The 26954-nt window shown below is 35.6% G+C and overlaps 1 protein-coding gene across 1 annotated transcript in view; it reads right to left on the reverse strand.

The window, feature by feature from the left end:
* The window catches only part of LOC6036620 (E3 ubiquitin-protein ligase SMURF2), a 103800-nt gene that overhangs the window by 71583 nt on the left and 5263 nt on the right, over nucleotides 1-26954 (reverse strand). Inside the window, exons 2-3 of the mRNA XM_038255517.1 lie at nucleotides 22762-24043; nucleotides 13321-13359 (exon numbers count right to left, since the gene is read on the reverse strand). Coding sequence (XP_038111445.1) covers nucleotides 13321-13359; nucleotides 22762-22816 — 94 coding nt within the window. The 5' untranslated portion in view covers nucleotides 22817-24043. The remainder of the gene's footprint in view (nucleotides 1-13320; nucleotides 13360-22761; nucleotides 24044-26954) is intronic.

Here is a 26954-nt window from a genome sequence, read left to right on the forward strand (position 1 = left end):
TGCTTTTTTTGTATCATTTTTAGTATTTTAATTTGCATTTATCTTGATAAGGTTATGTTTGTTTCTGATAGTATTTGGCTTACTCTACCATCTCCTATTATTACCTTTTGCCTATCTAGTTTTTTCAAGTTTTTAAATCACTTTTTAATTTGTTGCTTGTTTTTCACATTTTCTTCGATACCATTTTATCATTTAATTGGTAAAAAAATGCTTAGAGGCTTAGTCTCGTAAACTACAAAAATCACTGTATTTTTTCACATAATATAGGAGAAATGTTAGTTTTTGATTTGAAAAATGGATTTACATTTTTTTTTTTTTTCAAAAAAAGAATATTGGTTGAAAAATGGATTTTGGGCAAATTTTCCGATCGAAGTCGAGAGGCAGGGTTGGGTTGTAGAGGGTGCAACATGATTTTGAAAATTGATTCCGTAGAATTTATACACAAATTTACAATTTTATTTATTGGCAAGGCCCATTCACTTAAAATCAATTTTATCGGTTGTTACGTGCTCAGGAAGCGTTTACTGACATCAACTTCAAAATTTTTGAGTTGTGATAGGTATCAGTGGAAAAACTTTTCAAGAGCTTTATTCAAAAGGTCAACGCAGCACTAGATGCCCTATGGAAATACGTGATTTTTCTATATTTGAGTAAACAAATGAAACTATGAGAAAATGCATTTTCATAAGTGCATACCATTGCGCAATGTATAAATCCACTAAGCGGTTCTTCGATCCACTCGAACATCCGTTCGTGCCAATGCCACACAAAAGAAGCCGAATCCACTTCATTTTGGCCCCAAAATATAGTTGTTTACACATGAATGAACAACAAAAACAACAACATCAGCAGTACAAAAGCGCAGCAGAGGCAACAACAAGTGAATTATTTTATTAGCCATTAATCGCCGAATAATTATCGGGCCACCACGGCACGCAGTTGTTGCCGAGAACCGAGTCGTTCGACATGGGTCGTTTTCTGACTTCTGCCACTGGTTTTCGAGGGGTGTGAGCGAACTTGACCGAGAATTGGGCCGCGCTTTTGATGATGGCTGGCGCCGCCGACGACGTCGAATCGCTACAAGTCTTTAGTCAAGTAAAAACCGTCAACATGGGTGGTTTGTTGACAGTAGAAAAAAAAAGTGCAATGGCAAAGGTCCGCCATCGCACAACAAACGCGATTATCATTTATTGGACGAACGCTGTGTGGAGTTGAAAAGATCGCCGCCGCAAAGTCCGCAAGTTCAGCAAGCAGATCAGAGCAGCAGAGAGTGTCCACACGAATGACTTGTTTATTCATTATGGACGTCGTTCAGAGCGTTGATTAATTGCACTTTTGTGGGAGAGATTTGAGCCAGCTTTAGCTACTTTTTTGCAATGCGCGCAGTCAGCGGTGGTGTGCTTCCGGTTTAAGATAGCAGCATGTAGGAGGCACACTTCTTACGTGACTTTGGTGGGAAATTAAAATCATTCGCGTTTTTACAGTGCAACTAACAAAACAAAATTACAGAATCGAATAGTAACACAAAAAATGCTGAAAAAATCTACTTTTCAGCACTACAATGAATGCTGAAAAGTTGAATTTTTCAGATTCAAGTCGGTTTATTGACAACATGCGTGACCATTTCTAAATATTTTTGTTTTTGAAAAGTTCAGAAAATTTGCTATAAAATTGTCTAAGAGAAATTGAAGATTGGACCTCTGGTTGCTGAGATACAATACAGCGGCTTAAAGGAAAAGAAACACGAAAATTGAAGCTTTCTAAGTCTCACCCAAACAGCCCACCATTTTCTAATGACTCAGCAATTAATGGTCCGATTTTCAATGTTAATACATAAAACATTCGTGAAATTTTCCGATCATTTAGAAAAAAATATTTTGATTTTTTTTAAATCAAGACAAACATTTTAAAAGGGCCAACCATTAAATATTACGCCCATTTAAAATGCTAGTCTTGATTTAAAAATATTTTTTTCGAAAAGATCGGAAAATTTCACGAATGTTTCATGCATTAACATTGAAAATCGTCCCATTAGTTGCTGTGGTATGCTTTTTTGGCGACATTAAGAAAACTTCAATTTTCGTGTTTCTTTTTCTTAAAGCGGCTCTATCTCAGCAACCCGAGGTCCAATATTCAATGTCTCTTAGACAATTTTATAGCAAGTTTTCTGAACTTTTCAAAAAAAAAAATATTTGGAAATGGTCACTCATGGTCACATTTTTTTTTAAATTTAAAAACTGCAAATATTTCGCTAAAATCGAACTTTCGGTGGCTATATCTTGAAAACGGAGCCCTTTATCAAAAAATCTGTAGAGTACTTTTCGATTGCAAATTCAATTTTGCATTAAAAAAATAATGTCAAACTTGTTTTTGCATGAAACTTCAATTTTTTCCAAAAGTCACTATTTTTTCAAAAATTTATGACTCGGCGGCAGATTTTTTGACCATGTTTCTCTATGGCTCAAAAGTTGCGGATTTTTGTCCCCTAAAACATATCAAAAAATCTCGAAAATCAAAAAATACGTATTTTGGGAAATTGAGTTTTAGTGAAAAAAAAAGTTGATAAAAAATTCTGCAATATTTTTTCCGTGCACCAATTTCTCAAAAGTCCTCAACAATACCAACAACTTTGCCGAAGACACCAAATTGATCAGAAAATTCACTCAAAAGTTACAGCTGTTTGAATATTTACATACCATTTTTGCATGGACAGCAGCCAAAATTGTATGGAGACTTGTATGGGTGAACCAATGACACAAACTAGCTTATGTGGTCATAAGGAAGGCCCCCACAAAGTTTGAGTCAAATAAAAAAATACAAAAAATAAAAATGGTCGAAATCGGCCGATTTCGTAGAGAGTTGCTCTTATATGTTGGACCACAAAACTTACGCTGTTATGGAATGAATATAAACTATATTATTTTTGCCAACCTTTTTTAATGTTTTTTTTTGTAATATCATTTGAAAATAAGATATTTACATCTTCCAGCCAAGATCAACATTGAGATTTGTTTGACTTTTTTTTACCTTGAACATGTTGGATGGAAATTGAACTGATATAATTAAATTTTTAAAAAAGGTTTTTTGTGAGAAGAATTTGTTTCTAAGTATTCGAGAAATTACAGATTGAAGTTATGAATTTATGAAGCACGTGAGCTACCAAGGGCGCAAAAGGGTTATATATGAAAAAATATCGTTGAATTTCAACCACTTTTAAATACTCAAAATTATTTTAATCTAATTAATTTATTAGGCTGAATACCATATAACTAAAATCATATCATAGAACCATGAAAAACCATCAAAAAACAACTTCGTATCATATGAAATTTACCCAAAGAATGCAACTATATTTCAAAAACATGCAATTTGAAAAATGATTATTTATTTATTCACAAGTTGATTTTTTTGTTTTTTTTTTTAATTTTTAACTTAATGGTCACTGAAAAAAAATTAAAAGCAATTTTATGGCTGTTGGGCATAGATTTTCATTATCCAAACACTTTGATTTAAAAAAATCCTTCTCAACAAAAATACTAATAATATTTTCTTTCATTTGGGACGGTTTGAATGATTTAAAAATTAGAAAGTTTATAATTTGCATGTTTTTTTACAAGCAGTCAAGCCATTAATTGATCCTCACACTCATTTTGACCATTACAGTTGCTGATTTATACAATTTCGATGCAAAAGATTAATCAGAAACAGGAATAGAATAATTTTCGTTAAATTTCAAATTTCCCGGGAAATTTGTTGAAAATTTCCCGTTTCCCGGGAATTTTGTATCCCCGGGAAATTGGACGCTCTAGTATAGTCTAAGAGGGCTAGAAAAGATTATGACAGAATTTTAAATTGTTTTTTTTTTATTGCACTTCAATTTCACCATTCTGAAATTCCTTTCTCAAGACGCAAATGTTTAGAAACCTTTTTTGAATGAATATATCTATCAAATTTGTATGGAAATTTGCAAAGAACCAACGCCTATTGGCTATGTTCAATGAAGTTTTACGTTATCATGTCATTAAAGAAACCAAGTCGAAATTTAGAAAGGTCACTTGTGTAATAAAATCTGAAAAAAAATCGCCCATCTTTTTCGAAACATTTGACTAACATTTTCCAACCATCCGATTTCTCTCCGAGCTTGAACGCACCGCTCCGTAACCCCCAAGATCACGCTGAATTCGTTTTTTTCTTCTCGTAGCAAAAGGAAGAAATTATCCACGCCTGGCTGGGATCGAACCCGCAACTCACCGCACGCTATTTACTAACTGACTTTTTGCATTGCTTAAACCGTTTGGCAAAATTTAAAATTTAAGCGCGCAGAAAAAAATGGCCAAGTGTTTCAATTGAATAATCTGCAGACCAGCGAAGCACTTAATACCACTCCCAGCTCAGCTGCGGTCGTCGTGGCCAATTCTCACTTTTTATTGCCCCATTCTTCGGTCTGCGTCCTCCGAGTGCATTTCAATAAGGTGCGCTCCCCAGGTGGGGTCGCTCCCCATCAGGATTTCGCTCACGGTGTGGTGGCAGCGAGCTAGACGCCCTCTGCCCAGACTTATTGGTATTGGTCCCATGGCTTTAGTAGAGGGTTAACCCTTTGTCGTATTATGTTGTAAAACTTTTTTTAATTTCTTTTTTTTCAATTGTGTTTTGTTTATCCACTTTCTACCACCTTACAAAAAAAAACTCTGTTAAAACTTCAAACTTCTAGTTTATTCGCTAAGGGTTAGTCTACAGTGTCTGCCTGTCTAGTTGGGTCTCTGTGCGAATCGGTGCACTTTACCATCAGGGCATCTTTAGCTCTCTTTTGCTGGATGGGTAAAAATGGCATTTTATTGGCTGTCGAGAGCTACTTGGTGGAACGGCTTCGGCAGCCCCAGCTGTACAACAATAACCGTTGATCTTTTTTGCCGTGCTGTACCCAGCTTAAGCGCTCTCCTACTCTACTACTACACAGTAAAGAGTGGGGCAAATTGAACCCATTCAGCAGCAGCAGCACTTGGCATCATCATCACGGTTGAAGGAATCGCTGGTGACCTTATTTTTCTCTACTTGGGCTAGTCAGACGACGGGGGAGATTTGCAGTAGCCACCTTAAAACTAATGCATTTGAGTTGGGGTGGGTTGGGATGGGCTGGTTTCTTTTTTGCTGACGGTGTCAGTTTGTTATGGTCGCCTACAAAGTTTTGTGGAACGGTTTTTAAACTGACACTTGACGGCGAGCAGCCACGATTTTATAGACAGAATTTATACACTGATTGGAAAAGTTGTCAAAGTGACAATACATCCTTAACATAAACTGCGATTTTGAGTTGTCGTGGACATTTTCAATTCAGATTTTCACAAAAAAATTAAGGAAATTTAAAAATAACAATTAAAAACCAACAATTGATGGAGGGATACCCGGAAAGTACTCAATTATCCTTTTAAAATTAATTGATAACACCGACCAACCAAATTTCTGCGCAGGCTCAACTCGAAGGGAAGCATAAACTTTGGGGTCCCCAGAAATACATGCAATTTGAATTTTTCAAAAATATTTAGATTTGGCCGAATGATTTTTCTCCAAAGTTTGTATGGAGAATTAGTGCTGTTCGCTACTCGCACATATTGCATGCATTTTTTTAGTTGAGCAATTCTCTACGAAATCGGTATTTTTTCTTCAACTTAAATTTTTGTATTTTTTAATCCGACTGAAACTTTTCTGGTGCCTTCGGTATAACCAAAGAAGCCTTTTTGCATCATTAGTTTGTCCATATAATTTTCCATACAAATTTTGCAGCTGTCCATACAAAAATGATGTATGAAAATTCGAATATCTGTATCTTTTGAAGGAATTTTTTGATCGATTTGGTGTCTTCGGCAAAGTTGTAGGTATGGATACGGACTACACTGGAAAAAATGATACACGGTAAAAAAAATTTGGTGATTTTTTTATTTAACTTTTTATCACTAAAACTTGATTTGCATAAAAACACTATTTTTAATTTTTTTTATTTTTTGATATGTTTTAGAGGACATAAAATGCCAACTTTTCAGAAATTTCCAGGTTGTGCAAAATCATTGACCGAGTTATGAATTTTTAATCAATACTGATTTTTCAAAAATCGAAATTTTGGTCGCAAAATTTTTCAACTTCATTTTTTGATGTAAAATCAAATTTGCAATCAAAAAGTACTTTAGTGAAATTTTGATAAAGTGCACCGTTTTCAAGTTAAATCCATATTTAAGTGACTTTTTTGAAAATAGTCGCAGTTTTTCATTTTTTAAAATTAGTGCACATGTTTGCCCACTTTTGAAAAAAAATATTTTTGAAAAGCTGAGAAAATTCTCTATATTTTGCTTCTTCGGACTTTGTTAATACGATCTTTAGTTGCTGAGATATTGCAATGCAAAGGTTTAAAAGCAGGAAAATTGATGTTTTCCAAGTCTCGCCCAAACAGCCCACCATTTTTCAATGTCGATATCTCAGCAACTAATGGTCCGATTTTCAATGTTAATATATAAAACATTTGTGAAATTTTCCGATCTTTTCGAAAACAATATTTTCAAAATTTTCAAATCAAGACTAACATTTCAAAACGGCCAAACATTCAATATTACGCCCTTTTAAAATGTTAGTCTTGGTTTAAAAATTATGAAAATATTGTTTTCGAAAAGATCGGAAAATTTCACAAATGTTTCATATTTTAACATTGAAAATCGGACCATTAGTTGCTGAGATATCGACATTGAAAGATGGTGGGCTGTTTGGGTGAGACTTAGAAAACATCAATTTTCCTGTTTTTAAACCTTTGCATTGCAATATCTCTGCAACTAAAGGTCGTATCAACAAAGTGCAAAATATAGAGAATTTTCTCAGCTTTTCAACAATATTTTTTTCAAAAGTGGGCAATCATGTGCACTAACTTTAAAAAATGAAAAACTGCGACTGTTGTTAAAAAAGTCATTTAAATATGGATTTAACTTGAAAACGGTGCACTTTATCGAAATTTCACTAAAGTACTTTTTGATTGCAAATTTGATTTTACATCGAAAAATGAAGTTGAACAATTTTTGCGACCAAAATTTCGATTTTTTGAAAAAATCAGTATTGATTAAAAAATTCATAACTCGGTCAATGATTTTTGCACAACCTGGAAATTTCTGAAAAGTTGGCATTTTATGTCCTCTAAAACATATCAAAAAATAAAAAAATTAAAAATAGTGTTTTTTGCAAATCAAGTTTTAGTGATAAAAGTTAAATAAAAAATCACCAATTTTTTTACCGTGTATCATTTTTTCCAGTGTAGTCCGTATCCATACCTACAACTTTGCCGAAGACACCAAATCGATCAAAAAATTCCTTCAAAAGATACAGATTTTCGAATTTTCATACATCATTTTTGTATGGACAGCTGCAAAATTTGTATGGAAAATTATATGGACAAACTAATGATGCAAAAAGGCTTCTTTGGGCATACCGAAGGCACCAAAAAAGTTTCAGTTGGATTAAAAAATACAAAAAAAATCGAATGACCGAAATCCTAGAGAACTGCTCAGTTGTATGCAACAGTGACGAACCGCCCTAATTCTTCATACAAACTTTGGAGAAAACCCATTCGACCCAGTCTAAATATTTAAAAAAAATTGCACGTATTTCTGGGGACTCCAAACTTCATGCTTCCCCTCGAGTTGAGCCTGCGCAGTCATTTTTGTCAATTTTTGTAAGTCAGTGTAATGAAATAAATGTGCTTTTTAAACCATCCAACTCCATACAAATCTTAATTATACGAAATAATCCGTACAAAAACCAGACCAGTTGGTAGCCTTATCTATGACCAAGAAAGCCAATTTGTGACACAAGTTTTACATACAATTTTGGCACCTGTCCATACGAAAAATACATATTAAAAAAATTGTATCTTTTGGATGAATTTAGATCGATTTGGCAATGTTAGGTATTAATAAAAACAATAAAAAAAAATATGCACGGAAAAAATGCATTTTTTAATTATTTTTTTTTTTTGTAAATCGACAATTTTCCGAAAAATCTTTGCTTTTAAACTTTTTGATTTGTTTAAAAGGACAAACCCCGCAACTTTTGAACCAAAGACAAGCACGGACAAGAGCTGTGGCGTATGTGTCTTTTGAAAAACATAAAATTGTCTCATATTTTTGGACGTCGGTTTTAATAAATGTACATTACAGAAATGTTAATAAAGAGCAATTCCAGCTCAAATCAGGAATTATTCTGGTACTTTTGTACCCGACCCTCTCCGAATTCAATGAAACTTTGTAGACATGTTATCCTAGGCCTATATAAGCCATTTTTGTGTATATAGAGCCAACTGTACTCGAAAATGGCATTTGATAATGGCGTAAGTAATTTAAATATTGTTGTATTTTGTATTTTAAAAATTACTGTAATTCAAAGCCGATGAGTCGTATCAAAAAGTGTTCAAACACAAACTTGTAGGAAATTGGTCGGGCTTTCTGAAAAAAATACACGCCACTTCCAAGAGATTTTTCAATTATTAAGTTTAAAAGTTAAATTTGAAGGTGATGTCACGATTTTTTTTTCGTTCAAAATTTTTGAGGAAATAGCCTAAAATGATACAAAAAGACTCACGAAAAATGCAGGATGGTATGTCTCTCCTAAAAAAAAATACAAAAATCATATACTAAAACTGTTTTTTCTGCAAAGTGGTCTAAACGTCAAAATTTTCAAACACCGATAGTGAGAATCGATTCCCCAGACAATTTTACATAAAAATCTCCATATTGACCATTGTATTAAGTCCAATCCTTATGATGATACAGCGATTTTAAAAATAAAAGTTGAAAAATTAGGGTTTTTCAGTCTCGAAAATATTTTTGTTTCAGTGTATTTTTTTTTTCAGAAAGCCCGACCAATGTCCTGCAAGTTTGTCTTTGACCAGTTTTTGATACGACGCATCGGCTTTGAGTTACAGTAATTTTTGAATTACAAAATACAAAAATATTTAAATTACTTACGCCCTTTTCAAATGTCATTTTCGAGTATAATTGGCTCCGTATACACAAAAATGGCTTGTATAGGCCTAGGATAGCATGTCTACAAAGTTTCATTGAAATCGGAGAGGGTCGGGTACAAAAGTACCAGTAATAATTCCTGATTGGACCTGGAATTGCTCAAAAATGCTTTGTTACAAGTTTGATTTTAAGTTACAAAAAAGCATAAAATTTCCTATAACTTTGTCTAAGAAACATCGAAGATACACAAAAAAAACTAAAAGAAAAAACGGAAAATTGAAGTTTTCTAATTTTAAAATCAAAACATACATTTCAACAGGGTCAAAATTGAATATTGCATTAATTTTTACGTTAAACACCAACGTCCAAAAAAATTTTGGTGAGATTTCTACATCCACAGTAGAGCAATGCCATCCAAGAGATTACAGAACACGACTATGACAAACAAAAAAACTTTACGTGTTTGACAGCTTGCCAAACTCGCAAACAAAGCAAAATTTATACAGGCTGACGCTTCTGCAAACAATTAAACCAGCTGAACTGTCAACAAGCATGCCAGATGCACAGAATTTGTTTCACAAACTGTTGTGCTTGTGCCACACTTTTCTTGAGGTGCACAGATTTTATAAAAACTTTGTAAAAATATTAGCCGAAACATATTTCGTTAGTTTTCAAATGCTTAAATGCGAATTTTCTGATGGATTTTCATGACTGTAAATTGATAAATTTGAATTTCAGACAAATGCTCAGACATACACAGACTTTTTTACAGATGTCAAACTGTCAAAAAGGGCGAGTTTGTTTGTTTGCCGTAGTCATTATAACTCTTTAAATTATTTTGTTAAGCCCAAATTATCCCCTGAACACAACATAAACATCTTTTTTAAATGGATCGTGGACAATCGCCGACACAATTCTCTACCAAAACCGGAAATGGATTTTATTGTTTTATTTTTTTTATTTTGATCAAACTTTGTGGGAACCTTTCCTATGACCAAAGAAGCTATTTTGTGTCATTGGTTCTCTCATACAAGTCTCCATTCAATTTTGGCCGCTGTCCATCCAAAAATGGTACGTGAATATTCAAACAGCTGTAACTTTTGAGTGAATTTTCTAATTAATTTGGTGTCTTGGGCAAAGTTGTAGGTTGTGTTCATTAAAAAAATAGGCACCGGAAAAAAATATAGAGATTTTTTGATTAAGTTTTTTTTTACAAAAACCTTAGGACAAAGTTCTTTGTCAAAAACTCAATGTACAAAAATACGTTTTTTTTTTTTTAAAACCGAGATTTTATGATATGTTTCAGAAGATAAAAATCCGCAACTTTTGAGCCATAGAGAAGTATGGTCAACAAATCTGCCGCCATTTTATGAATTTTTGAAAAAATAGTGATTTTTGGAAAAAATAGAAATTTTATGCGAAAAATATACATATTTTTTCAATGTAAAATTGAATTCGTAATCGAAAAGTACACATTTTTTGATAAAGGGCTCTGTTTTCAAGACACCGAAAGTTTGATTTTAGCGAAATATTAGAAGTTTTTCGATTTTGAAAAATAAATACCATTTGTGACCATTTCTATAAATAATGGTCGTAATATTGAATGTTTGGCCTTTTTAAAATGTTAGTTTTGATTCAAACATTTTAATAATATTATTTTTCGAAAAGATGGAAATATTTCACGAATGTTTCATGTTTTAGCATTTAATCGGACCATTAGTTGCTGAGATATCGACATTACAAAATAATGGATTGTTTGTGTAAGACTTAGAAAACTGCAATTTTCCTGTTTTTTTTACTTCAAACCGCTGTATCTCAGCAACCAGAGGTCCAAACTTCTCAAATGTCTCTTTGATAATTTTCTAGTAAATTTCTGAACTTTAAAAAAATATGAAAAAAATATGGCCTTTATTTTTCAAAATCGAAAAATTGCAAATATTGCGCTAAAATCAAACTTTCAATGCTATAACTTGAAAACGGAGCCATTTATCAAAAAATGTTTTAAGTACTTTTCGAGTGCAAATTCAACTTTACATTAAAAAGAGGTTTAATTTTTTTTTCTGTGAAATTTCGATTTTTTCCAAACATCACTACTTTTTAAAAATTCATGACGTTTTTGACCATTCTTCTATATGAGTCCTCTAATACATATTGTAGTTGATTCAAACCTCGTACACGGAGAAAAAAGAGTTCCCAAAATCGTGAACACCCGTTCATGAAATTGGGAACCACGAACAAAGTGTTCAAATTCCATGGTACGATTTTCAAAAACGTACCATAGAATTTGAACACTTTGTTTGTGGTTCACAATTTCATGAACGGGTGTTCACGATTTAGGAAACTCTTTTTTCTCCGTGTACAGGCGTATTCTACAAAACATTTTTCTGGGTGCGAAAAAAAAGTTGTGCATTGTTTTCACTGTTCATACGAGAGAACGAAAGAAGTTTAAATCTTGTTGTGCTATCTTGACACAGCTTGAAAATTAATGTCAATGCGACAATTGACCAAAGGGATTTCAGGTCAGAACGCGTTTGCCATAGGGACGAGCTCGACTACACAGCAAATAAAGTAGTAATCCAGCTGCGTGTAAAAGGCCTGGGTGTAAATTAAAATTTGCATTATTTTATGAAATTCTGTGTAATGTGTAATGTGTGTGTTCTGGAAATGTGTAATTTTACCACTTTTCTGGTGTAATGTCACTTTTTCAGTCTAAATTGAGGTAAAATTACATCATTAAAGAGGTAATATTCAACCATCCAAATTTACATTATTTTTTACTGTGTAGCCCATCAGTATGGAAAACCTACTTGACCGAAATGTCAAGCTCAAATATACGTTTTTCCTTTCCGTTTTTCATCGGTCTGATGACCGAGCGGGCTAAGGCGCCAGTCCTTGTAGGTGCTTGGTTTGTTTGCAACTTTTTTTTTTTTTTTTACAAAAATTGTACATGCAGAGTGTAATATTAAGTGTCTTTTTTGACGAAGGTGATGTGCATGCTTTTGCATGCGATTTTACCATCGGATTTTTTGCTGTGTACCGTAAACTTTTTCAGTTATAACTCGGGACTCCAGCAACCAAATTCAACCAAACTTCAGGACAATACACAAAATGTTAAACATTAAACGCACTCAAAAGGTGACGTGCGACAAGTTAGCACGACAGCTTCGATTTGAAATTGGTAGAGTGTCGACTCAGAATATATAATTGTCACTCAATTACTTCGGCACAAACAACTTACTTCAAAGTCAGTTTTTTGTACAACACTGAACAAACATTTAAAATACTTTACCAACGATTCAAGAAGCTTTAGAATCTGGCAGTTCTGTTATTCTTATGAAAAGTTCAGCATCTTTCAGCCTTTTTGCCATAAATTTAATTATTTCTATGCGAATAAGAACTCTTGTTTCATTTTACACAATAACAAGCTCTAAGTCGACTCGATTTCCCAGCTGACTTCACCACAGCCTTCTCCGTCGTTTGACTTTCCATTTTCATTTAAAAACTAACTCTACTTTTCCCCCTTTCTGTCCCGTTCAAACAATGCGATGGGCACGGGAAGTCACTGCAAAAGCACCTTTAAGCTTGCACTACGCTGCGGTATCACAATCCCACAAGAGTCGCCGAGTTCAGCAATATCGCTCTGGAATGCGTTCCCATGGCACGGTACTCCATTTCGTTAACGGTACCAAGGCGAAACCACCTCAACTCTCCTCAAGCAGCAGCTCATGAATACAATATATAGGTCGTAAAGCACTTTTCACTGACGGGACTGACTGCAGTTGAAGTGCGAAACTAGGCAAAAAGATGGCACCCAGCGAACAATTTTTGAGCAAGGTGAAACGACAGTCGTTTTTTAAGTCGGTTTGGTTTGACACGGGGGCAAAGGATGCACCTCTGCCACGGACGGCACTGTGGGAAAAACTGTGGAAAACTGGTCAAAATTTTTATTTTTCATTTCCTTACATTTTTAAAAGAATCTTTTAATCTTACTTTGACCAAGCAAAATCCAACTGTGAATTGAGGTCGAACGTTAAAGTGAAAAGTGCAATAATTGCGTCACTCAATTGTCGCGTTTGAAAAAAAAACTGCTGGGAAGTCCATTCCAAGTCAAAACCATCATCCCGCGGGAATGGCTCTCAGAGTAATTGCAAATCTGGAAAAACGACTGCCTAATTGGCAGTGTAACGAGATTGTGAGGCTCGTTTTTTTCATATTTTCATCTCTCAAGGTGACTCTGAAAACGGGACGCAGATATAAAAGCATAATACCGGTTTTAATAATGATTCGAGGGGCGGTGGGTCTGATTCTGGGAGGGAGCTGTACTTACGGAAAAGGTCCTTCCGGGCAAGATTACGGGCGCATAAAACTGAAAGTAAAAAGAAGGTAACATGAAGATATTATCGACCAGGGTAAGAGAAGCTGTTACGGAATTGTATTTTTAATATTTTCTTACGAAATAAGTTTTGCTTAATTTTTAAAAGTCTTTTTTGAACAAAGAGATATTTTTGGAAATTCAAAAAACAAAATTGATGAACAGTTCACTCTTTTAAGTAGTAACTCTACTACAAGTGTTATAAAATACCCATTCAAAATACCAATGCGACACCCTCGTAAAGCAATTGTGCAAAACTGTCACAATTTGCTATACGGACCACACATCCCAGACATTCCGACGTCTGTCTTCTTCTAAGTATCCCTCTCATCCCCCAACTTTTGCTAAATTGGATTTGAAACCTTACCAGAACACAACATCAGGCAGGTATATCGAACTCATCATCCGTGTAGCATACTTTTCTCCTCCCGGAATGTGTCCCGGTGTTTTACCTGGAAACGGATCCAATTTCTTCTTCCTTTCTACTGCAAGAACCCCTTTTTTCGGATGAATGTCAGCTCCAATACATGTGTGAGCTGTCTGTCAACACTCCTCCACCTTCTCCAACTACTGCTTACATGTGTTCAGACCCGCAGAAGGACACACGTTGTAATCAATACGGATGGGCGAGAATACCTGTGATTATTATTGTTTTCTTCTTCGTTAACCCGATCCCAATTTCCTTTCCGACCGATGGCAGACTGGGCGGGGAGGGCGATGCGGCGATGGAGGTCTGGGTCTGATCTTTTTTCGCAAATTGGCATTATTCGAGCGACATAAACAGTCTGTTTATGCCAGCGCGCGTTTCATGTGACGACGACCAGTTTTGCAATGGGAAAGCAGCAGTGCACAGTCAGTACCAACCGTGGAACGATGAATGAACCGGATGAATCGAGCAGGTTGGGGTGGGGCGGTTCTTTTGTTGAAACTTGAAATAGTTCTATGGTTGCATATTCTGAAAATGATCAAAGCCAGCACAACGTTTGCGAATATTTTCAGCTCTTGTTAAAATGGAATCAAATTGTAGAATTAATCATTTTTGTGAAAATACTTTGTAAAACTTGACAGCACACTCTACAAAGTCTGAAACTCATTTTCTATATCCAGAGTTTTTTTTTTTTAAAAAAAAAGGTCCTATAAGAATATGAAACACAAAAGCTTGTACGGCCTTTTAAAAAAACTCTAGATATCTTGAAATGCATTCATTGAGCTTTTATTAAAAGGCCCATCCACAAACCGAGCCACGTAGCCTAATGGTAACGCTTCCGTCACGTAAACGGTAGATCGGGGTTCAAATCCCAGCTCAAACCAACACAACTGTATCATCACAAGTTGTACCTTATCACGACACCTTAAGTAAGGCGACCTTATGGTATGTTAATATTAACTTAACATTGTAAATATCGAGTTAAGAAATAGCCACTATCCACCCCGGTACTCATCGCGGGTCATGGGAAAACATACTTTTTACCATCCATAAACCACATGGACACCTTTTCGGGAATTCCAGATCCCCTGTCTCTTCAACTTTTTGGCCGTCCTCACTGAGGAGAAGCTATTAAATCACTCGAAAAATTAACTTCTTATTTCATTCATACTTATCGACTCAGAATCAAATTATGAACGAATATCTGTGTTGATAAAAATATGTACTTCATTTGCTTGGCTTTGGCTGGACGAATTTTGTCCGGATGTGGTCCAATCGGTTCACCTTTAGGTCTTACAGCTTGGTGTTGAAAATTGTACAGTTTCATTTTAGTCGTTTAAAAGTTATGATAAAAAAAAAACTATTTAGACATTTTAGACAACTACAAAAATGAAGATTTTCAACAAAACCTCAAATGGCTGGGTCTGATCGCCACGAAAAAGCCTATAAAGGGTTGCCATTTTCTTCAAATGCGGTGCCGGCATAATAGCCTGTCCCATTTTGAAGTCATGTCGACGAATTTCAGGTGCTCACTTCTTAAGGGGCTACATACATGTAAATCGTCAAAAATGTCAGAGGTTGGTATGAGCACAAATTTAAACTTTTTTTTTGTTCTTTCTGCATGGCATTAAAATGTACATTTTCATCTATTTACAAAATAAATGAAGACATTTGGATGTACCATTTCCGAACTATAGCTATTTTAAGTTAGCAGTTTCAAAAAAGGGGGGCCACGATATCTCAACACTGCTTTGACCAAATCAGCTCAAAATTTTAGTGAAGACTCGTAAAAACGGTCCTGTATGCATGACGAAGGCCGATTTTCAAAAACTTATTTAAAAAAAAAGATAACATATTTTTTTTCATATAAAAAAGTCAGTTTTTGATATTTGTATTTTTTTTTTAAAGCAAAATTTCAAAATCGGGCTTCGTCATGCACACGGGATATGTCTTGGAAGTCTTCACCCCAAATTGGTCCATCCAATCTTGAAATATCGTGGTACCCGTAAATCAACTCGGTGTTTAGAAAAAAACGTTCACAAAGTTTGACAGTTCGCTTTGCGCAGAGCAAAATAGTGAACTTAAATCGTCTCTTACTCAGTTCAGTGGCGAAATACATCCATGAAACTTTCAGTTGTGATTGAAAATCATCGTTTTAGTGAATTTTCTTTAATATATAGACAAGAAAAAATAATAAAATACTTTTCGCACCCCCTATTTGATTTACTGAAAAAGTCACTTTTTAACAAATTTTCTTAAATCGCTTGAAATCAATACAAAAATCTCAATCTGGTATGTATTTTGCTTAAACGATTGGTTTTTTGTCCATAGATTAAGATGCAAAATTTAAGTTTTTGGCTTCTCCCAGGCTGATTTATTTCGAAAAAATCGCACTTTTTCGAAACTTTTTCCGAGATATTTGAGTTTTAAAGAGAAAAAAAATCCAATTTTTCAAAATTTCTCAGAATTCATAAGCAAGGCCAACTAATCACACGTCGTAGAGTCTGTGGTTGACAGAGCAGCGAGTCAGACGTGCGTCCCTCACACACCAAAAAAGTGCTTAAAAAGTGCAAAAATGCCTCACGGCAAGAAAAAGAGGCGGTCCTCACCAGTAGGATCGGCAGATTTGAAGAAGCTAAAAAATGCCGAAGCGCTACCTGCAAAGCCAGGCAGTTTGAGCAAGGACGCTCAAAATTCGTCTGGAAACCAGTTCGCTACCCTCCCTGTGGACGTGAGCGAGAAGGAAGAATTTGAACGACGGGAAAATTTGCCACCCATTTTTGTGAAAACATCGTCATCGGATTCGGTGCGAAAGTGGCTGACCGGGTTTATCAAATCTGGTGCATTACGAGCTTCCATTCGCTTGTGTGCTGATGGACTCAAAATTCTGCTACCTACTAGAAAGGATTACAACTACGTTCGGGATTTCCTGAACAACACAAAGATTGAATACTACAGCCATGACGATCCAGGTAAACGCCCCATGAAACAGGTCCTCCGAGGCCTGTACGACATGGATGTGAGTGTGCTGAAAGAAGAGCTGAAAACTCTTAAGTTGAACGTGATCGAAGTCTTCAAGATGACGAGACACAACAAGGACATCAAGTATCGTGATCAACTGTACCTGGTTCATCTAGAGAAAGGATCGACAACGCCGTCTGAGCTGAAAGCAGTTCGGGCAATTTTCAACATCATCGTGACTTGGGAACATTATCGTCCAGTGCACCGTGACGTGACACAGTGTTCGAACTGTTTGCAGTTTGGGCATGGTGGAAGGAACTGTTTTATCAAGAGTCGTTGTGCAACATGCGGAGGTGAGCACAAAACTCAAGCTTGCGAAACAATCAACGAGAACATTGAAGCCAAATGCTTTAATTGCGGCGGCGACCATTCGACCAAGAATCGAAGCTGCCCAAAACGTGCTGAGTTTGTAAAAATTCGGCAGCAAGCGACGACGAGGCACCAACCAAATCGTCGCAAAACACCACCAGCATACACGGACGTGGATTTTCCTGCTTTGGCGTCACCTGGAGCGGGATCTGTTCGAGTGGTTCCAAATCTGCAGCCATTGCCGTTGAATCAGCGGCAAAAAGTTGCAGAGAACACAACACCTCCTGGCTTCAGTCAGCAACTGAGGGAAAACCAACCAGCATCAACAGGTGAAGGCAGTAGTGACCTGTTTTCACCACAAGAACTTCTGAACATTTTCATCGAGATGACAACAACACTGCGTGGGTGCAAAACTCGCCAGGAACAAGTAAGAACGCTTGGAGCATTCATCTTAAAATACAGTTCATAGTTTACTCGTTCTAATGATTTTGAATAATTCAAAGAAATTTTATTTTAGTTTTAAGTTAGGATTAGTTGTTAAAATGATTTTTTTTCTCTTTTTTTACCCAAATGTATTCGAATTAATGCAAAAATGTAAAACAATTTGAAATAAATGAATGAATGTGAACAGTAATTGGGAAGTAAAACAGGATTGGGAAGTAAAACGTCGGTCCATTTGCGTATAAGAGGTTTTGGGTGACTCACCACACATAACCTTTTTGATTGTTTTGCTTTTTTATAAAACTGTAATAATAGCAAAAATATAAGCATTACATATTAATTTAAAAGTCATTATGACCATTTCATTAAACTGAACTTCAAACTTACTTTGCACTTAGAAACATTCCACTTCAGGATTCGAACTCATGACAGTTGTATATCGAAACTGATTGACTACCATCTGATTCAGACAGAAAAAAATTTTAAATCGGAGGAATAAGGCGGTTGCAAATATTTTTCAAAGCTTTTGTTATTTAAGTGCAATCAGCTGAAATCCATTTAAAATGCATTCCTCTGCGTTTATAATCATTTTGGGCATGCTCGGGTTTCTTCAAAAATAATTTGAATTTTAGTGAACTTTCGATTAACAGCGAAAAGGTTTTTTTCGCAAAAATGTAGTTTTTTCGTCGAATCTTATATATTTTGAAAATTATGACTTCGTATCTAAATGTGTTTTTCTAAAATTTTCCAGCATTTTTTTCATTGAAATGTTGAATATTCTGGCCTGTATTTTCAATTTTCATAATTCTTTTATTTTTTTTGCCTTCCCTCGACCATGATTTAGATTTATTTTTTAGTCTTTTACATTTATGTAACGTAATTTCTTTATATAAATAACCAATTTTATACATAAGGCCCGCAAGCTCATTTAAGCTTCAAAATTGGCCCAGCATCCAAAAACTTTGAGCACCCCTGACTTAGCATGTAAAAGAAATGTAATTATTATAAGAAAGTTCAATAAAGACATATTTAATTTCAAAAAAAAAAATCACACGTCGTTGCAATCATATGTCTTAAAGGTCAGGGTATGCTTTCTCATAGTAATTTTGGCCGCTGAATCCCAATCTGGAATCTAATTTTTAGTAACCAGTGATGTTTTGGAGCTACGCCCTTTTGGAATGTTACTTACTTGTATTAGCTGCAATTTAAATCACTTGCAAGCTCGTTCAAACCTTGGGTGTCGTTCCATTTTAATTGATCTTAAGAATCTTAAGAATATCGTATAATCTCATTTTTAAATTTATTAGGGGCTAGACTTAAAGGTTGATTAATAAATAGAGAAAAATAGCGATTTCAATTGCAGCTAATACACGCAAATAACATTCCAAAAGGGCGTAGCTCCAAATCTTCACTGTTTACACGAAATTAGATTCTAGATTCGGATTAGCCACCAAAATTACTATAAAAAGACATACCCTGACCTTTAAAATATATGCTTGCAACGTCGTGTAATTAGTAGGCCTTGCTTCTGAATTCTGAGAAATTTTGAAAAAGAAAATCTCAATAAAACTCAAATATCTCGACACTGAAGAGTCAACATTGCATTTTCTCAAAGGCAAAATTTTCGCCGTGAAATTTCCTACAAGCTGCATGCATTAGTTTTGCTGGAAAAAATGGGCTACCCTAAATTGAATGAGCATTTCTGAAAAAGTTTCTAAAAATGCATTTTTTGCGAAATAAATCAGCTTGGGAGAAGCCAACAACTAAAATATTGATAGTGCATCTTAATCTATGGACAATACCTGGGCCTTTAGTCCATTTTTTTAGATTTGATCTAAGCCCTTTTAAAATGTATGTCTTGATTTAAAAATTTCCGAAAACAAAATTGGAAATGTTGGACAAATTTTACACTAGTTTTACTTTTTAAGATCAAGATTCGGATCAATAGTTTCCAAGATATTATAGATTGAAAATTGCGGACCGGATAATAATTTTTTTTAAGTTCTTTTTAATGCCATATCTTAGCAATTAAGGTCAAATCAACAATGTTCAAAAAAGAAAAAAATATAGAGATTTTACTCAGCTTTTTAGAAATGGGGTTTTCAGGGATGGATGAGGGCGACAGCAAAAAAAAAATCGACCTCAGGGATACCCCCTGATTCGATTCCTAAGGCGAAAATAAGTTACTGTGTACATTTTGAGCGAAATCGGTCAAGGTTTAAGGGTCGCTAATGTCACTATATAGATCATTAAAGTTGGTGGAAAAAATCATTCATACAAAAACGTTTTCTTTCAATCGCTAATAGCTCGTCAAGGTTAACTCGGATCGTTCTGCGGTCTTCGACAATGTTGTCTGTCATAAAATTTTACAAAATAATCCCACACTTAACAATGATCCGACAAATTTAACGCCACTTTTTGGCAAAAAAAATAAATTTATGCTTTGCCCTTTACATTTCTGCAAAATTTCCCATACAAACTACATCAACCAAAAGCGACCCTTAATCCTTAACTGATTTGGCTCAAAATTGGTACAGTTTCTTATTTTTAGCTAGGAATTAAACCAGGGGGTATCTCATAAGATTTTCCATTATTTTAATTTAATTAGGGTGACAAACAAAATTTTGTAGGGTAGGGCAAAGTTCTGGAATTTTAAAAAAAAGGTCCAATAAACCAAATTTTCAGTTTTTGTTTTTGGGCGTTTTTTAAAAACCGGTTTTAAAAATACCCAAAAAGCAAAAACTTGAAATTTGGTTTATTGAACCTTTTTAAACAAAACTAGAGTAGTTGAAGTGAACCTAACACTTCACCTGCCGGCTAAATACCTACTGATGCGATGATTATTGTATTTTTGTTCGGATTTTTTTTCCATAATTTCCTAAAATTGCATTTTAGCGATAAAAAACATCAAAAAAAAAAATAGCTAAAAAATATGTTAAAAAATCGAAGAGGATAAAGTCTGTTAAAATATTTTGTTTTGGCAAACGTCAATTAAACAAAAAAATAGTGAAAAAATAATTGATATGTTAAAATCTGGGAGTTTGTTACCCATACCCTTTTTCCGAATATTCCTCAACATATCCTATGTTGACCTATACAAAAAACGATCAGAAAATACCTTCAATTGTCCACGAGGGAGGTTCGCGGGGAGGGGGTGTTCAGAGACTTCGAAAAAAAATCAACGTGGTTTATGGATGGTCCCACACAGCATGTTGAACTAAGTATGCGATTAAAAGATTAAACACCAAGATCGTCAAAATCTGAACAAATGTGAACCAAGGATTGTTTGTTATCAAAGACGCCCGCCAAGTTAATTGGTAGATATTGGGATCCCTTTTGATCCTACTGAAAGTTTTTACAATTACTTTTAAAGTTATGCAAATATGTTTGTACGGTACGAAATGGGTTTAAGAAGAAAATAAGTTTATATTTTTGTCACTACAATAGTATATAGGAGAACAGCATCTAACTCCATCGTGCCTCTAATCTCGGCATATCCGCACTTTGACAGCTCATAAAAAGCGTTTTCAACTGAAATCGAGTGATAAATAGCCAGTGATGTCAACCATCGCGACACTTATTTTTGGTTCGCGGCACATTTTTGTATGTAGTGCTTTTCAGTTACTGAATTTGACAAAGTTGTGTATGAAGGACTTGTAGAACACACCAAATGGTACAATTTTGCTGAACATAGTGTTAATTTTTGATGAATACAAAAAAAGTTACAACCAAAAATGCGTTAGGCTAACAAAAGCATCGCGAACCATTGATCCTGAGGTCTGAAATCTTCTTGTAACTTTTTGCGTAAGAATTTTACAGCTATACAATGTTCTGAAGAAATGTTGCTGTTGGTGAGTTCTACAAATACTTCGAACACCATTTTGTCGAATTCCGTAACTGAAAAGCACCACAAACGAAAAATGTGCCGCGAACCAAAAATGAGCGCCGCGATGGTTGACATCACTGTAAATAGCTCATAAGTAAGTGAGCAAGCAAGTTTTTATTAATCGTTTTTCAAAATAAGTTAAATAGTGAAAATCAGTAATTTGGATTAAGTTTTGAGTGTGTGCTTAACCTGTCAAACTTACGAGAATTTTCCCTATTTAAAGGTCTTTGTATTGAGGGAAATTATTTTAAAGATTTGACAACTCAATTGATAATTCGAGCCAAACATTTCATTAGGGCATAAAAGCAAAAACCGCGATTCGAGAAAATCGCTTGCAAAAAATGGACAACTTGTTTCAATTCCTATTTAAAAAATAAGCATGACTGATGGTATTTTTACTGATGATTCGATAAAACACACCATTATCCTCAACTCTGCTTTACTGCTTCTTAATTTATGTTGATTTTCGCAATAAAACTCATAATTTTAAAAAATCTCGTTATTAGGCCCTTTTAGCTTTCCAACTGCTGTTCATAATGGGCCCTTTCTAAATGCAATTTCGAAGAGAACTAAAAGGGCACTAAAGTGCTGTCACCGGATTGTTGTTTTGAATGATGTTTATGGGCCCTTTTGTTTAGTTAGAAATAATGAGGAATTCAGTGGAAATTTTGATAATTGGTGAAGTTTTATGATCGAATGGAGCAGATAAGGTATGTGAAACATTAAAATTCTTCAAAAGTGTACTGAACAGCAGCCGCGGGCCGTATTCAATATTGTATTTCGACGAAGTTTTTTTTCTGCAGGAACCCTTGGTGAAACGTTAACCAAACTTTGTTTTGAAGTGAATTAGTGTTAAGAATGTATGAAAAGTGCACTTTATAACATAGAAAGTTCCTTAACCACGAAAAACTAACGAAAAAGAAAAGGGCACAATTGAACTTTTTTTCTGGTTTGGAGTGAACATTGTTATGTGCCCTTTTGTTTTTTTGATTTTTTCAATAGGAAATTGTTTGCTATCAATCTGATTCTTGGAGGGCATGTAGGGAGTGTACTATGGAGTGGAATAGTGGAATAATCCCGAATGTTTGCTTTTTGGTTTTGTACCCTAATGAAATGTTTGGCTCGAATTATTGGCACATAAAAAGAATTATGTACTTTCTAGAGCTCGGACCCAGAAGTTTTGAAGACCTTTGAAACTACAAACAGGAGCGAATGACAACAGCTTGGCCAAATTCTGGTTATCTGTTATTTTTTATTATGTTTCAAAAACCAAAACAGACTCTCAGTTAAGGTAAATTATAGATCAACTTACTCGTAATCCGTATCTTCTGGGTACCATTCCGTCGCGTGTATTCCAGCTTATTCATTTTGCTCCGCTTGTTGTTGCTTCTGCTGCTTGCTGATACTACTATTCGCAGTGGCAGTGACAATTTCTGCTATTCTCCGACCCTCCTCCAGCACCGAGCAGCTCTAAATCTGGCTCAGCCTGGCACTGCTGATGCTGCTGCTCTCAATCACACTTTGCATTTATTTACCGCTATCGCGCACAACACAACACAACACAACAGCAGCCTCTACTGTGTGGGTACTACTTCTGACTTTTCTCGTGGTCGATCTTTTTTCGATTCCACTTCACTTTTTCGAGCCTTCTTCCTTCGGCTTTGGAGACCGAGACCGTGTTCGCACAGCACAACAAAACACGAAGAAGCAGAAGCAGGGGCAGCGACGGACCAGCAGTAGACCAGATTATACTTTATGCCGTCGCGGTCGCGGTCGTGGTGAATTACAATAAACGACTTGGACGCACACAATCGCGGCGCCGCACATGTTTGTGAGTGTATCGACCAAGTAGGCGACGACGACGACCACACGACTGTGTGTATATTTTTATTTTTTCGCGTATTTTTATTTTGCCTTTTGCTTCTTTCTTCACTTTTCGCACATTTGAATATACTATTTTTTCTAATAACAGCACTTTGGCCTCCTCTCTTTTTTCCTCTTTTTTCGTGTGCAACACAAAATTTATATACGAATGCAACTCTCGATGATTTCACTTTGTGGTTGCGTTTTTTGCGTCAAATTTCGATTATTACTAAACTACTTTTTCACTTTTTCGAAAAACACAGGCAACAACTGGGTTGGTGCTGTGATATTTTGTTACTTCTTCCCTCTTTCAGACTCCGTCGTCGACAACCACGGCCAGGGCACCTTTAGCAGCTCGAGACTGTGATTTCTTTCTTTCCTTCTCATGAATGGCAAAAGAGGCTGTTGTGCCTTCTTCTGCTGCTGCTACTACTGTATACAATTCTTCGATACACACAAAACGCAAACGCACACACTTTTCGTAACTTCTCTCTCTACGCGTTGTTTCAGCTTCGTCTTCGGCGATGTCTACTTCCCAATCATCTCTTCTTGGAACAATCGGAATAGGCCAAACTAGGTACTACTCCGGAGATGAAGCAAACTCAAAAAAAAGTGCACTGTTTTGCGGACCCGGGCAGTGTTGGCAGTCGAAATGGTGGTGCTCGTCGACGAATGGCAACACACACCTTTGTCCATGTCTCACTACACAGTGTCCACGACGAGGAAGAGAACTGGAAAAGAGAGGGTAGAAAAAAAGGTTTTGATTAGGATGGTGGAATAAGTTTATTTTACTTTTGATAATTTACGGAATTTTACTGCAATCTCAACTACTTTTTCAGCTTTACCTGTTTTGTTGAAGCGCAACCCAACCCAATACTAAAATCAATAAGAAGAAAAAAAAACATGCTTGATAAATATGAAAAAAGACTCTTCGCTTAAGATTGATTGATTGCTGTGTTGTTCTAAGAGACACAAATGGATCAATCACACACATTCAGTTGACCCCTTTTAAATTCGGGCGCCACAAGGTTGAACTGGTGCTGAAAAAAAGTTTTGCTCCAACTATTTCTAACATATAATAGGATGATAAATCAAATTTAATACACCTCGATGAAGGGTCTGGAAATTTTCAAAAAAAAAAATGTCCACGTGGTTTATGGATGGTCCCTACAGTTCTACACATAATTTTCCCAGCAAGTACATTCCAGACTCGATTATTCGAAGTTCAATTATCCGAAGGTTTGTATGGAACTTTCAATACCGTAAAACGGGGTGACTTTGATAGCCGGGGGTGTCTTTGATAGGTTTGCGATTTTTCCGCAAAATGAAGAGTGCAATTTAAATATGTATGGAATGGTTTAGAATCATACTGACCGTGGTAGAGAAGTATTCGAAGTACCTCAACAAGAACTTTTCATAAAATTTTGAAAAGTTTAAAAAGTTAGTTAACTATAGTTAAGAAAATGTTGATGAAAGTCATTATTTTAAACTCCTCAAAGTGTCATGATTCTCTCAATGAAAATGATTTTTCATTTTCGGATTCTTTGCACAATTTTCCACTAGGAGATGGTTAAATAAGTTTGTAAATAATAAATAATATGTGTTTGTGAAATAAAAAAAAACTCCAAATTTATAGGCAATTTCAGTTGAACCAATTTTATGTAAAATGTGAAAACTTGTGATTCGTGCTTCGAATTTAGTATAAAATGCAATATAAATCATAATTTTATAAACAAAACTAGTTTTTAACAAATTTTAGGCAAAATTACGACTTTTTGAGCATGAGCATGAGAGACCACCCATGGTTGTCCTTCTCCGTTGCTGAACAGGACCGTAATGTCCTATCTATACAACCGACCATACGCTTAAACGATCTAATGGTGTTTCCCTTATCAACAGCATGTATGAATGCGCTGAAAAGATAAAACATCAAGATCATTAAAACTAAATCTGGAGCAAATAGGTAACAATCGTTGGCCACCAACGGCGCCCGCCATGTCAGTTTGTAAATCTCGGGGGATTGGGACGGGAATGTTAGTTAGCACAGGTTGCTACAAAGGGTGGGTTCTATACGTTATCCACAGCCCCACGTGTGCCGGAAAACTACTTCTACTTGGGATTTTGTTAGTGGGTAAGGGTAATGGCCAGGATTCAACATAGAGGATGATGATGCGACCCAATAATCAATTAATTTTGTTTAATGGTGTGATGAATTATGCATTCTCAAGGCAAACAGTCGGAGGAAGCGGATGAGACAGTTCCCGGTTATTTGGTGTTGAGTTTAGCATAAATGATTCAATCTTAGACAGCCGGCTGTGGAAAGATAAAACCAAATAACATGCGAAAACCTGAAACCACCCGGACGAAATACACACACAATCGGGGGGACAACAAAGACGGAAACGGCAACGAAAATCCTGCGTGATGACCGCGACGCAAAAAAACGAAACTATTGGCACTACGCCCCCCTGGGCATGGCCTTCCTCTAACGTGGGATTTCTGCTCCAGCGCCTCTGACGAGACAGGACGCGACGCACACCGTTCAAATTCTCTAACGCAACTCTTAGGTAAAATTCCGACTTTTTATCAATTTTACCTAAAATGTATATGTATTTTAACTAAATTAACTAAATATAAACAGTGATTTTTTTTTTCTAAAAAGCATATAAGCTTCTTTAGTGATAGTACATTTAAAGTAAAAATAAAGTTTGAACATCTTAAATAAATATGTGCGCCATTGCATTTGAATGCATTGAAACATCATAAGCGTTAAAGCGGCCAGGCGTATCGCAGGGGTTTGTTCAAATATTACGAGGCAACCACGCTTACCCCTACATCAACGTCCCAGATCCCAAATATGCATTGTTGCGACCGGATCTGGCGCTTTGACATTAAAGTTTTTGCGCGTTTTCAAAAACCTCATTAGTTTGCGATTGTCCACGCTCCATACAAAAGTTTTTTTAACGAAAATTGTCCACGACGGGGGGGGGGAGGATGTCCGAGATTTCAAAAAAGTGTCCATGTGGTTTGTGGATGGTCCCTGCTGCTACTCATGTAATGGCTTACTTGTTATCACCAAAAACAATAGTTCTAAAAAGTACATTGTAGCACTTTCGATTCGGATAATCGAATCGAGATAAAATAATTTCATTGTCATATTTTTGATTGTCAAGCTTAAGTAGGGGAAATTGTCGTATGTTTGGCAGGTTAAGCAATCGCTCCTAACACCATCCAATTTGCTGATTTTCACTTTTTAAAAAACTTGCTCACTTCCTGTTTAGCTATTTATCACTCGATTTCAGTTGTAAACACTTTCAATGAGCTGTAATTAGATATCACAGTGCTGATATGGCAACATTAGAGGCAAGCTGGAATTAGATGCTGTTCCCCTATGAACCCTAAAATTACTCTAAAGTGATTTCGATTTTTTTCAATCAATAAACCATTCGAATTTGTCTAAAATGGGGTCGCCGAACTCGAATTTGATGTCAAAGGTAAGAAAATAAAAAAAAATGTTCATGATTTGATTATTTGAAGTTCTAGTGCGTCCATCCCGGGAATTCCAGGTACAAAACTCTCGATATTTTATCAAAGTCGGGAATTCCCGAGTCCCGGGAATTTTCTAGAGCGTCCAATTTCCGG

This window comes from Culex quinquefasciatus, chromosome 2, assembly GCF_015732765.1.
Source record: "Culex quinquefasciatus strain JHB chromosome 2, VPISU_Cqui_1.0_pri_paternal, whole genome shotgun sequence".
Taxonomy (NCBI): Eukaryota; Metazoa; Arthropoda; class Insecta; order Diptera; family Culicidae; genus Culex; species Culex quinquefasciatus.